The sequence below is a fragment of the Mytilus galloprovincialis genome, chromosome 1, assembly GCF_965363235.1.
Source record: "Mytilus galloprovincialis chromosome 1, xbMytGall1.hap1.1, whole genome shotgun sequence".
In the NCBI taxonomy this organism is placed as follows: Eukaryota; Metazoa; Mollusca; class Bivalvia; order Mytilida; family Mytilidae; genus Mytilus; species Mytilus galloprovincialis.
The window spans coordinates 34,232,283-34,245,530 of NC_134838.1; the positions used below are offsets into that span (position 1 = coordinate 34,232,283).

At 32.6% G+C, this 13,248-nt stretch overlaps 1 protein-coding gene across 8 annotated transcripts in view; it reads right to left on the reverse strand.

Moving 5' to 3' along the window:
- LOC143072280 (uncharacterized) overlaps positions 1-13,248 on the reverse strand; it is a 63,452-nt gene that overhangs the window by 8,155 nt on the left and 42,049 nt on the right. For all 8 annotated transcript variants that reach the window (XR_012977135.1, XM_076247156.1, XM_076247188.1 and 5 more), the window contains 5 exons: positions 8,693-12,479; positions 3,704-3,886; positions 2,502-2,589; positions 1,368-1,517; positions 143-355 (listed from right to left, as the gene is read on the reverse strand). Coding sequence is in view for 7 of the 8 variants with exons in the window: in XM_076247156.1 (XP_076103271.1) it covers positions 143-355; positions 1,368-1,517; positions 2,502-2,589; positions 3,704-3,886; positions 8,693-12,479 (4,421 nt within the window). In the remaining variant the exon portion in view is untranslated. The remainder of the gene's footprint in view (positions 1-142; positions 356-1,367; positions 1,518-2,501; positions 2,590-3,703; positions 3,887-8,692; positions 12,480-13,248) is intronic.

The following is a 13,248-nucleotide window of genomic DNA, read 5'->3' on the forward strand; positions in this document are numbered from 1 at the left end:
TGAATTATCTCCCATTAAGTAAATAAATAAATTGTTGCATTTAAATTGCATTCGAAAAGTAAAATTGTGTTATGAAATTTCACTTATACATTTATACATGTTAACAAATAAAGGGTTGATTATTTGACATTAGAATAAATACCTTGGATGCTTTAGCATTAGTATCCGTCATAGAAAACAGTCTTTGTACCACTTCTCTTTGTCTGTCAGTCTGTGTGTAGGCTAGAGTAGCTAACATTGTAGATGTATACCCTGCTTTGTTCTGCTTGTTCAGATCTACAATACCAGTGTCGAGGAGAAGACTGACAACCTCGAAATTACAATGTGATACTGCATAGTGAAGAGCAGTATTTCCCTAAAATAAAAATAAATTTCAATACAATTTGATTTTTTAAAATATTTATATGATGTAAAAAAGACAACCTGTATAATATATTTATTTGATAAAAAAAATAAGAAACTGAAAGTGTCATTAAATGTCATAGAATTGAAACTTCAGTTATTGCATGTCCTTGTAACCAATAAGTTGTAAATTCACAAAATAATACATGTTCTAACGGGTAAAGAAAATGTACTTATCCATCAAATGAATGAAACTGATATTTCGATTTTGGACCTAAACATGAATTACAAAAGTTCAAATTACTGGCACCTATTGTTGGTTGTTGGATTGCACATATTAAATTCTGTTGATTTTACAGTATTTAATGTAAAACTTATTCGTTTGATGTGTTTGGACTTTTTGATTTTGCCTTTTGATTTTTGATTTTCCTTTTTGAATTTTCCTCGGAGTTCAGTATTTTTGTGTTTTTACTTTTTCCAATATTAAAATATTTTTTAATCCTGCCACATGTCATATGCATGTCCCAGTCAAGAATTCTTATTTTAAATGTTTTTTCAACTAGTGATCTTCAGTAATTCTTTTTCCTGATACACCTATATGGTAGTAGGGTATATTTTGTTGTACAGAAACTTTCTTTATGAATTCAACTAAAGTATACTTGGGTTTTTTTTCCACATCAAAATTTTTCCATTTTTTTTTTTTAAACATTTCAAACCGCTATATGAGTTCTTTCAATTTTCAGCTCGTGATCTTCAGTAATTCTTTTTCCTGATACCCCTATATAGTAGTAAGGTATATGTTTTGTTGTATGGAATCTTTCTTAAGGAAATTAACTAACTTTATAGTGTGTTTTTTTTCCCACATTTTTTTTGGTAAGAATTTAAAACTGCTCTATGAGTTCTTTCAATTTTCAGTTTAACATGTTCAAGCTGTACAAAAATTCTTACAAAAAACTGTGACATATTCTTGGAATTATAAATCATTAAGACCTAAAATATTTCAAGATTGAGGTTACAGTTCTTACATTAGAATCTTGGATATTAACAATATACTCTAGCAGACGTCTAGAAATTTCATTAAAACTGGACATAAAATCTTCCACTTGGTAAGGCTCTGATAGTTTACCACTGGAAATCTTAAACCACTCCTCTTTAATAATCTCTAAACTAGCATTCTGTAAACAAACGAAGAAAAGAAATACATTTTAATACATCATAAGAAGTTTTATTATGTTTACACACTTATTCAGTATATAATTCTTTTATTCAGTATACTTCTTTAATAATCTCTAAACTTTCATTCCGTAAACAAACAAACAAAAATTATAGATTTCAATACATCATAAGAAGTTTTATTATGTTTACATTCTTATTTAGTACTCTGAATATCATCCCCAGTAAAATTCTTAACCAACATATTGAAATTATATCGGTTTTTCAGCAGCTTACCAAGCCATTTTTAAAAGGGGGCTCCAACCATGTGTCACTATTCAAAAGCATTGATCATCCAAAAAGGGGGGTTAAGAACTAAGGACCCCCTCCCTTAAAAGCCTTTGGATCAGCTACTGGTTAAAATGCTGTTTAATTTTCAAAGAACTTGTCAAAACCAGGAATACTTCTAGTTCTGGGAAATTAAACATGGAATTTCATACACCAGCAGTACCACTTAAATATACATATTCCTTATCAACTGTTAAGATTATTTAATAGCAAATTAATACTTTAATGTAATTCAGGTTGAGTGTTTTCAATTACTGTAATAAAATACCCCACACAGACATTAGTAAACAAAATAAAAACAGCTATTGCTATTCTGTCTGCACACAAAAAACACAATCAAATTAACATAGTCAAAATTTGTGACAAATAAAAATATATATATCAAATAACGACCAGTTTTATCTTGTATTCATAATAGTGAATTAAAACATTAGTTGCTCACCTAAAGGTTGATCCGTTTAAACATAAATGGAACTCAGGAAAGACATTCTGGTAACTTAAAAGTTTTATTTACATTTTCACAGTGGAACTTTACAGACGCCCATAGTTGAGATTTTAATGGGCCATCCCTTTGTCCCATGTATGTACTTACTGAACAGTTCTTACTAACAACTTAAAGTACACAGTTAAAAAAAATCATCCATTTCTACAGAACTTACTAATTCTTTAGTCTGAACCTCCGTGGAATCTTCCAAATACTTGGATAAAGTTTCACATGAAGTCCTCATCCCTCTACTTAGTTCGAAACTGAAAAAAAAGAATATATAATGTTAAATTAAACAATTTCAGCAATTCAGGGACATATATCATTATATGAATACTGTTTCAAGAGAGTCATGACATGAACAGCAAACATTTTAATGATATTTATGTAGGCAAATTTGATACACTATATTTAAAATACATGGTCCTTAATTTCTTAAATTACAGTTTTACTTCAGTTTGTATGTGACAAAACTTTCAATTATGGTTATACTACACCAAACTACTTTTCTAACAAAAAATAACCAAAGGTGTAACAAGTATAATATTTGCTGTCAACAACTACCTTTCCATTAAATTTAATGTTTTTTAACTGCAAATATTCTACCAAATACTATTATTTTGAATATTTTGTGTATGATCATATAGAGGCAGATGAGATGATACCAAAAGACATCCTAACCTCATTGAAGACAGTTGAAAAAATACCTCTATTTATGTTCTAACAGAGAAACTTATGTCAAGTTGCTATCAATGATTGTCCAAGAACTTAACTTGTATGAAGACTTGAAGATTTCTAATCTTGAATTTTATAAATCAAGAGGAACTTATACTAATGTTCAGAAAAATATCAATTCATAAGATTAAAAGATTGCTATTTTTATATAACATGACTTTGTTTTTAATATATTTCAACAGGCAATTACAGACATACAACAAAGACAGGTCTATTTAGAGGTCTGGGAGTACAAATGTATATCATATCAGAGATTTAATGATGGGTTGAAACTAGTATATACACATATAAATACAATTTTCTTTAACATATTAATAGGATCCTTTCATATATGGTGCATGTTTCCTGCTTTAAAGTGGCAAGTTGATACATTAGATGATATAAAGAACTTTAGAAAACATAACCTTCTTGATCTAATAAGTACTTATTATTAAAATAAAGTATATTATCTAAATTTTCAGCTCCCCTTTTCAAAACATAAAAGACCACATTGTTAAATTCAAAGTTGTATAAAGTTCTAATTATTGTTGAAATAGAAAGTGTATGAATGATATATAAGATAAGATCTGATTATCCATAGGACAACCATTTGTACCATAGCAGTAACACAGACAGAAAACAGATCATTGAGAGAATTCTTACGTTTCCCGGATATTTTGGTCAAACATCTGGGCTCCAGGTCTTCCTTTAGCAATAGCTTCATCATCTTTACATTGGTATACTATACTGCCCTCTCTGCCATCATACGACCCCTCATCATAACTGGCAGAGCCACTGTCTGATCCATCGTCATCATCATCAGAATCTGTACTACTAGATGTGTACCTGTAATATATTTAGCAATGTATGATCTCTCCAGAAATATTTCCTATATTGATTACTATATATTACAATTTAAAAAAAATATATACACTTTTTGAATTTAAGGGCTGTGAGTTTTCTTTACTTTTTGACAGTGTATACTTATTAACACTTATATACATGGGTAGGTTAAAACATATAAGTTGAATTTAGGACTAGAGTGGATTTTTATAGATTGTTGATTTTTAATACCACAGCAGAACCTAAAATCTATATCAAGTAATAAATATGAAATGAATGAAACCAATATAGATATGAAAAAGGCAACTAGGGAAAGCAGTTTGAGAGAAATGCCTTTGTAGGGGGCATAGGGAACTTAGGCATTAAAGCTACCAAAGTGAGTTTGTAAGATTTTTCTGATTGTTAATTTCTTTACACTCTTTCTCTCTCTCCTCTCTTGTTCCTAAAGAACTTGGAACCCATGATTTAGTGAGGGTCACACCTACTTCCCCCTAAATCCATCCCTGAACATCAAGTCAGGTAGGATAAGTTCAATCTGTACAAATTTAGTTTATATAGACTACAGTCCTATGTCTGTCTGAAAATGTAATTAAGTTATAAACATAGAGATTTATAATTCACATATGTTTGTACAAAGCATAATGTAGTGTTTGTTTTATTGTTCTATTACATAACAAGATTATGTCAACAGATTTTAATGATAACTTGTCTAATCAAACACACCTGAGTGACTTTATTTACTACTTGATCAAATGTTGTTACTTCATACTACCTTAGTAGAAAATATCAATCAGATACAGTGAAACATTCATATTGTGTGCCAATTTATGCATTATGGTATTATCTAGAAACAGTGAAACCACATTTGAACAGAAAAAATGTTAATAGATATAGGACGATGTGGTATGAGTGCCAATGACACAACTCTCCATCCAAGTCACAATTTAAAAATTAAACCATTATATGTCAAGGTACGGTCTTCAATATGAAATCTAGGCATTGAAACAACACTTGAACATAAAAGTTACCGGTAGTTTTGATTATACTGGTGTCCTGATCAGATATTAGGATTAGGTTTAATTTAAACAGAATTTCAAAATAGACTATAGGTTTTCAGTCACTGTAAAGTTCAGTTTAAGCATGTTTTACTACAGATAAACAGTTTTAAGGGCATGTAATTTAAAAAAATTTTACAATACATGTAACATACTTGGTTCACCACGCAATAGCATACAAACTTTAATTTTATTTTTTTTAAATTAAATATTTCACTTACATAATGTGTATGCATGTAAGATATGTTATCTTAATTTGTCATTTCTGCAAATCCTTTTTATGAATGATTTATATGTTTATACTACTGACTGTCAAAAGTTTTTAGTGAGTCTTAATGCATTTGTTTTTTGCAGTTTGTAATAAAAGTAATGAACTGCCGTATAAATGTCAAAATGAATGTGTAAGGTTTTGGACTGCAAAATTAGGTTGAAGGATAATAAAATCCTTTTTTACCTTCAAAACGATACATCATGTACATTATTAAGTTGGAAATACTTGCTTTTTAGTTATTCTCTTTTTAAGTTTGATTAGATTAAGTTTACGTTTAATTTTCCCACCTACAATTTTTTTTTACATATACTGGTCTACTGGGTTAAATTTTTCACTTTATTACTTTATGCATATTTCTATAATTCATATAGAAAAACATACTGAATTGTCAGAAATTAAAAATGTTATGTAAGAAGTGAGTTTGGATAATATTGGACCAAAAATCCTAAGATTAAGTGCCCCTTTTATTGCATCACCTCTCACATATATATTTAACAGAATGATAGATACTGGTATATATCCTTCATTACTAAAGAATGCTAAGGTAACACCAGTTTTCAAGGATGGTGACAAGCTTCTAACAACAAATTACAGACCTATATCTGTTCTTCCAACTTTATCAAAATTAATAGAAAAACATGTTTCTAATAAAATGTACAAATATTTATCAAAACTTAAACTTTTACACCCTACACAATCTGGTTTCAGGCCGCAACATTCTTGTCAAACTGCACTTATCAATATCATTAACAAATGGTTGCAAGAAATGAATGATGGTAATTTAAATCTAGCAATTTTATTAGATTTTAAAAAAGCTTTTGATTTGGTAGATCATGATATTCTTTGTTTAAAGCTTAAAATTTATGGATTTAGTGAGGCTTCTGTTAGTTTTTTCAAGTCATACCTCAATAACAGAAAACAGCAGGTAAACATTTGTAATGTTTATTCTGAACAACAACATGTAAAATTTGGTGTCCCCCAAGGTTCTATACTTGGTCCCCTATTGTTTGTACTATTTATAAATGACCTTCCCTTATGCATTGAAAATTGTGAAACAGACCTATATGCTGATGACACCACTCTTCATAAATCTGGGAAAAACATAGAAAACATACATGATGAGGTTCAAGAAGATTTATACAGGGTTGAAGAGTGGTGTAAAATGAACAACATGTTCATTAATGAAAATAAAACAAAATGTTTGGTTACTGGAACAAAACAGAAACTATCAATTCAGACCTGTCAACCAAACTTGATAATAAATTCAAAAGTATTACAAAATTCTTCATGTGAAAAATTATTAGGTGTTAAAATTGACAACACACTTAACTGGAACAAGAGTGCACACACTGAAATGTCTCGCCTTCTTTACTAATCATTGATATTATGTTGATACTCCTAAATATAAAGCTTTATTACGACTGTCACATAAACTTAACATGAACCATGAAAATGAGGTCAAGGTCAGTTGAACCATATGCCATGCAGACATGTACAGCTTACAATGCTTCCATACAACAAATATAGTTGACCTATTGCTTATAGTTTAAGAAAATAGACCAAAACACAAAAACTTAACACTGAGCAATGAACCGTGAAAACCAGGTCAAGGTCAAATAAAACCTGCACGACTGACATATAGATCATAAAATATTTCCATACACCAAATATAGTTGACCTATGACATATAGTATTAGATGAAAAGACCAAAACTCAATAACTTAACTTTGACCACTGAACCATGAAAATGAGGTCAAGGTCAGATGACATCTACCCGCTAGACATGTACACCTTACAATCATTCCATACAACAAATATAGTAAACCTATTGCAAAAAGTATGAGAAAAACAGACCAAAACACAAAAACTTAACTATAACCACTGAACCATGAAAATGAGGTCAAGGTTAGATGACATCTCCCCGCTAGACATGTACACCTTACAATCATTCCATACAACAAATATAGTAAACCTATTGCATAAAGTACGAGAAAAACAGACCAAAACACAAAAACTTAACTATAACCACTGAACCATGAAAATGAGGTCAAGGTCAGATGACACCTGCCAGTTGGACATGACCACCTTACAGTCCTTCCATACACCAAATATACAAGACCTATTGCTTATAGTATCTGAGATATGGACTTGACCACCAAAACTTAACCTTGTTCACTGATCCATGAAATGAGGTCGAGGTCAAGTGAAAACTGTCTGACGGGCATGAGGACCTTGCAAGGTACGCACATACTAAATATAGTTATCCTATTACTTACAGTAAGAGAGAATTTAACATTACAAAAAATCTGAACTTTTTTTTCAAGTGGTCACTGAACCATGAAAATGAGGTCAAGGACAATGTACATGTGACTGACGGAAACTTCGTAACATGAGGCATCTATATACAAAATATGAAGCATCCAGGTCTTCCACATTCTAAAATATATAGCTTTTAAGAAGTGAGCTAACACCGCCGCCGCCGCCGCCGCCGCCGCCGCCGCCGTAGCCGCCGCCGCCGGATCACTATCCCTATGTCGAGGACAAAAATCAAATTGACCAAGTTTGTGCTAATATATCATCCAGAATATACCTTCTTTCTAAAATAAAGAAATTTTTAGATATAAATGCAAGGAAAACATATTACAATGGGTATATTCTTCCCTTAATTGACTACTGCTGTATTATTTGGGGTGAATGTAAAAAAGAAGGAATAACAAGAATTTTAAAACTTCAAAAAAGGGCAGCAAGATTAATTCTAGATGCAGATCCTTTATCCCCCTCAGCCCCCTTATTTAAAAAACTTGGGTGGATGACAGTTGACAATAGAATAAAATACCACAAATATTTACTTCTATATAAATGTATGCGTATGGAAGCACCAATGTACCTAGTTCAAAAGTTTAAACTGAAATCAGATAATAATCCTTACTCCTTAAGAGGTGTCACTCAAGGTAATCTGATAGTTCCTAAGCCAAAAGCTGAACTATTTAAGAAATCCTTTGCTTATTCTGGATCAGTATTATGGAATGGACTACCACACACAATGAGTAAAGCTCAAAACACTTTTACTTTTAAGCAAAGTATCAAGAAGTACCTAACACAACCCTGATAAGAAATGTTTGCTACAATGTATTTGTATATTTTTTATTTTTTATTTTCATTTGATTTTTTGACTACATGTATACATCTTAAACAGCATTATATCTTATGTTAATAACAATACATTGAACTACATGAGTGTAAATTAACTATGTGTAAATATCTGTTTTGATTGTATTGTAATTTGTATGTGAGGGCCTCAGGGAAGATTAGTTTATTGTAACTAACTGAGTTTACCCTCTTTAAATAAAGAATTTATTATTATTATTATTATTATAGTTTGGTTTAGTAGGATTTAAAATCTAAAATAACTTTGTCGTATACATTTTATCCTATTATAATTTCTATTAAATTAATACTGAATCATGTTTTAAAAAAACTTACCCTCCAACGACATTTTCAGCAAATCTTATTCCTTTCTTTGCTTTTTTCTCAGATTTTGTAGTTTTGATACAAGATTTAAGAGAGCCAGAATCAATAGCATCAATATCCTCTCCAGTAGGTCTCCTTTCTAAAACCTTGACACCTCCATCCTTAGACTTGACATATTTCTCATAGTAACTTTTTCCTCCGCCATAATAATCCTCTAGAGTATAAATCTGTGTAATGGTGGTCACTTCATCAGAACTAGACGATGTTCCTAATCCTTGATCTGATGATGATTCACTAGTCTGGGATGATGACAGTGAAGTACCTAAATGTTCATCTGACCCTGACAACCCACTTCCACGAGAAGAGCTAGACGATGATTTCATTATCTTGTATCCACCACCAGACTTATCATTTGATCCTGAAATTCCACTACCACCAGAGGAGCTAGATGAAACCATCTTGTATCCTCCTCCTGACTGGCCATCTGAACCACTACTTCGTGAAGAGCTTGAAGAAATCATTATAGATCCACCTCCGGACTGGCCATCTGACCCACTACTTCTAGAAGAGCTCGATGAAATCGTTTTGTATCCACCTTCAGACTGTCCATCTGACCCACTACTTCTTAAAGAGCTTGAAGTAATTGTTTTGTATCCACCTCCCGATTGGCCATCTGACCCACTACTTCTTGAAGAGCTTGATGATATCATAATAGATCCACCTCCCGACTGTCCATCTGACCCACTACTTCGTGAAGAACTTGATGAAATCATCTTACTTCCACCTCCTGACTGACCATCTGAGCCACTGCTGGCCGTTTTACTGGAGGATGCAGTAATTATTTTATATCCTCCGTCAGACGTCCCAGATCCTCCACCATCTGTTCTGTATGATGTAGAAGATGATGTAAAAGATGACCCAGAATCATTTAAATTTTCATCAGAACCCAATCCATGAGTTCTACTTGATGTATTAACTAAATATTCACCAGAGCCAAATCTATCACCTGATTTTTTTTTATTATCCAGATAATCAAGGTATCCCCCACTTGAACTATGAATTGTTGTTTTTGATGAGGTTGTATCAGTATCACCATGTAATTTATCCATCTTAGCTTTTAATCTTAAGGCTCGTTCTTGTGTACTCTTGACATTACTATGAAATTCAGTATCGTCCACAAGTTTCTGCTTAGAAAGAGAGGATGTAGTGACCTCTAGGCCTCCGGAACTATCACCACCTGACCTTAAGCCACTACCAGTTGTAGAAATAGTTGTAGTTGTTTGACCAGCATTTTCCTCATCCTCATCATCACTGACTGATTTTCTTGTTATTGTTTGTAATGTATAAGAACCTCCTTTACTTGTAATTTTTTTCTCTACCATATCATCAGCACCTGTTTTCTTGCCTGGACTACTTATAATAACTTTACCAGTAGGAGCAACAATTTGTCTGACAACTTGCGTTGCTGTTGGAACTTCTCTGACCATAATAGTTTTCACCTCGCTCTCTTCAATTGGTCCCTCAACTTCTTCAACAGTTCTCTTCCTTGTTTTCTCTGTCCATTCCTTTTCAATAATTTCATCCTGCTCTCGATAGATAACTTCTTCTACGGTTTCTTCTTCCATTCTTTCTTGTACTTCCTCCTCAAAGTTACAGACGAAAGAATCAACAGTATCTTCACTAACAGCTACATCCCTAAGTTTTTTCCTTTCAGTGTTAACAGACATATCATGTTTTCGAGCAGCATCAGTGTTTGTCGTTGCATCAAAAGCATTTAATCCTCTATATTTGTATGTCACACGTAAACCAAAATCTTCATCTACTAATTCTTTAACTTCAGTATTCATTCCAGTATTTTTCTGATGTTGTTTACGTGGATTGGTACCCTGGTTTTTAACCACCTCAAGCGCTTGGAACACTTTTAGATCAGTTTGTGTTTTATCAGAAACCATTCTACTATCTTCGGTCATAGTGCTTACAGTTCCCTGGCGAGCACGCTCTGTTGAACATGACTTATTCTCCATGAACAATTGCATGGTGTTAGTACTCTGGTCAAGTTTCCAGCCATAATCTGTATTGACAGATTTATTAATTGAAAGTGGACACACATCAATTCCTATTGATTTCATGTGTACTGGTTTTTTAATGATAATGTCAATGTCATCCTCTCCGACACCAATAGATCGTGTAAACGAACTTGAATATTGTACGCCTGTACTTCGTTTCTCAACTTGCATTTCACATGATGTTCCTATGCTTCTGACACTTTTAGACAACACTTCTTTCAGGGCAGATCTCATTTCCTCAGCTTTGAAGTTTAATGAACTCATAAAAGCACCGGTATCAACATTTACACCAACAGTTCTTGTTGATGGTTTTTCGTCATCAGCAGAGTACATCATACCAACATCTCTGGTGGCAACTCTACAGTCAACACCAACATTTCTTTTGCCAACACCTTGATTCTGTCCAATAATAACTGTTCTTAATTCCTTTTCATGTATTCTCATACTAGCGTCATCAAAAACATTACCTTCACCAATCCCAATCGTTCTTGTTTGTGGTTTTGGTGTTTTGCTGAATGGTGAGTAAAGTGCTGACTGTGTTCTATCTCGCTCTATAACATAAGTATCACGTTGGTAGAACTGACTATCTGTTGATGTTTCATTGTCTCTTATTGTATAACCTGTTGGCAAGTCAGGTTGAAGTAGATATGGTTCGATGACACTGTGATCGCCAACACCAACCAATCGTACTTTAGGTTTTGGAGCCACTGGTGGAGATTTTACTCTGAAGTCAAACCTTGATGGAGTAGCAGGAGATGGCACTTCATTTACATTATAATCACCTACGCCAATTGTTCTTGTATTTTTAACCTCCTTGGCTTTTTGTTGAAGCGCCAAGAGACGTTTCTCTTCTTTAAGCACTGAGATTCTGACTTGTAACACAGGTAATGCTTTAACTTGCTCCTCTAATTCTTTCAACCGCTGCAAACTTATGGCCATTGCCTCACGAATAGCAGTGAGGGAATTTTTGTTAATGGTTGTAGTGGATGACTGAGGAGATGCAGCACCATCTTCTGTTGGTAAATGTGTTGCCATGGTAGCTGCCAGCTGATCAGATGTAATATGGGTAATTTTCGAGATAGTTTCACTGGTAACACTATGTGATGTTGTAGTGTAGTTGTAAGGTGTATAGGGAGAAGAACGTTCACTAGCTACAGTAGAAATAGATGATAAGGAACTCTGAGAATCAGTTCTACCACTCTTCTCAAAACTATTATTATATATTGCAATATCTTCCTGAATGTCTCTGCCTCGTTTTAGTGGGAATGTATTAAATTTCACTGTTGTTCCTGGACTTGAGGATGCTGACGTTTCATCACTCTCAGAAAACATCCGTGAACTTTTTGCTGTATACATCATAGAGTCTATTGAATGTAAGGTATGGTCAACAGAAGAATCTATTTCATCTAAAACTTTGTTTGTAACATTATTCTGTTGCTCAACATCTTTTAAGAAAGCAGTAGCCTGTACACTAACAGTTTCCGGCTGAGTATAATATTCCTGAGTTGTTTTTGCCTCTTCTTGCTGATGTAGAAAAACTTCCATGGATTTGCGTAATTTTCTTTTTTCTCGCTGGATTCTTTTCAATTTTTTTAAATAAGCTCCATCAGACATATTTTCACAATATTGCACAAAACCAAGGTCAATGTGGTAGCCATAGGGACAACAAGTACACTTTCCACCTTCTGACAATGTTGTCTTCTGTTCAGATGTTGTTGTAATCTGTTCAGTACCTGTAAAAATAAGACATATTTTAATTCAATTTCTTTATTTTCAACACTATCTTCTAATAAATATCTAAGATTTCCTGCAAAATATATCACTTAAGACTAAATTGCCAGATCAACAGAATACAATTACATTTTAAATCAGCGATATAATTCTCAAATTATAACTTATCACTATTTTCTTTGAATCAAATTACTATTATGTAGTAACGGTATTAAACATAGTGTGTTCTGACATATAACTGCACCTAAATATGTCCAAAGATAAATAATTATGTCAAAATAGCCATGTAATCAATAAGGTTTAACATAAGAAAATAATAACAACTGTCAGATGCGTTAATAAATGTCTTAACCCCTCACTCATTCACTAATCTCTACTGAGAAACAATAGGAAATGAAATTATACAATCAATTTCAATATCTTTTCTTCCGATAGAAAGAAAGTTTTACCCAACATATGAAAAGCCTTAAGGAACTGTGTTGATATGACATTCAGTGAAACTAACAATCCAATTTATCCAAAGTCTCTAGTGATTTTGTTTCACTGCTGGTCGGATCAATACCGATGTCACATTCATTACAGTTTGTTAGGATTCATTCATAATACTTCTGACACCAGAAGATTCCTCTAGAGACAAAAGTTTTCTGCTGACATAGGCATTATAAAGGCTTTTTCAGACATTTTGATTGCAGTTGTTTATTCTTAAATTACATTTGCAATTGAACTTGGAATTACATGGAATCAAAATAATATGCTCAATGCAAATTTAAA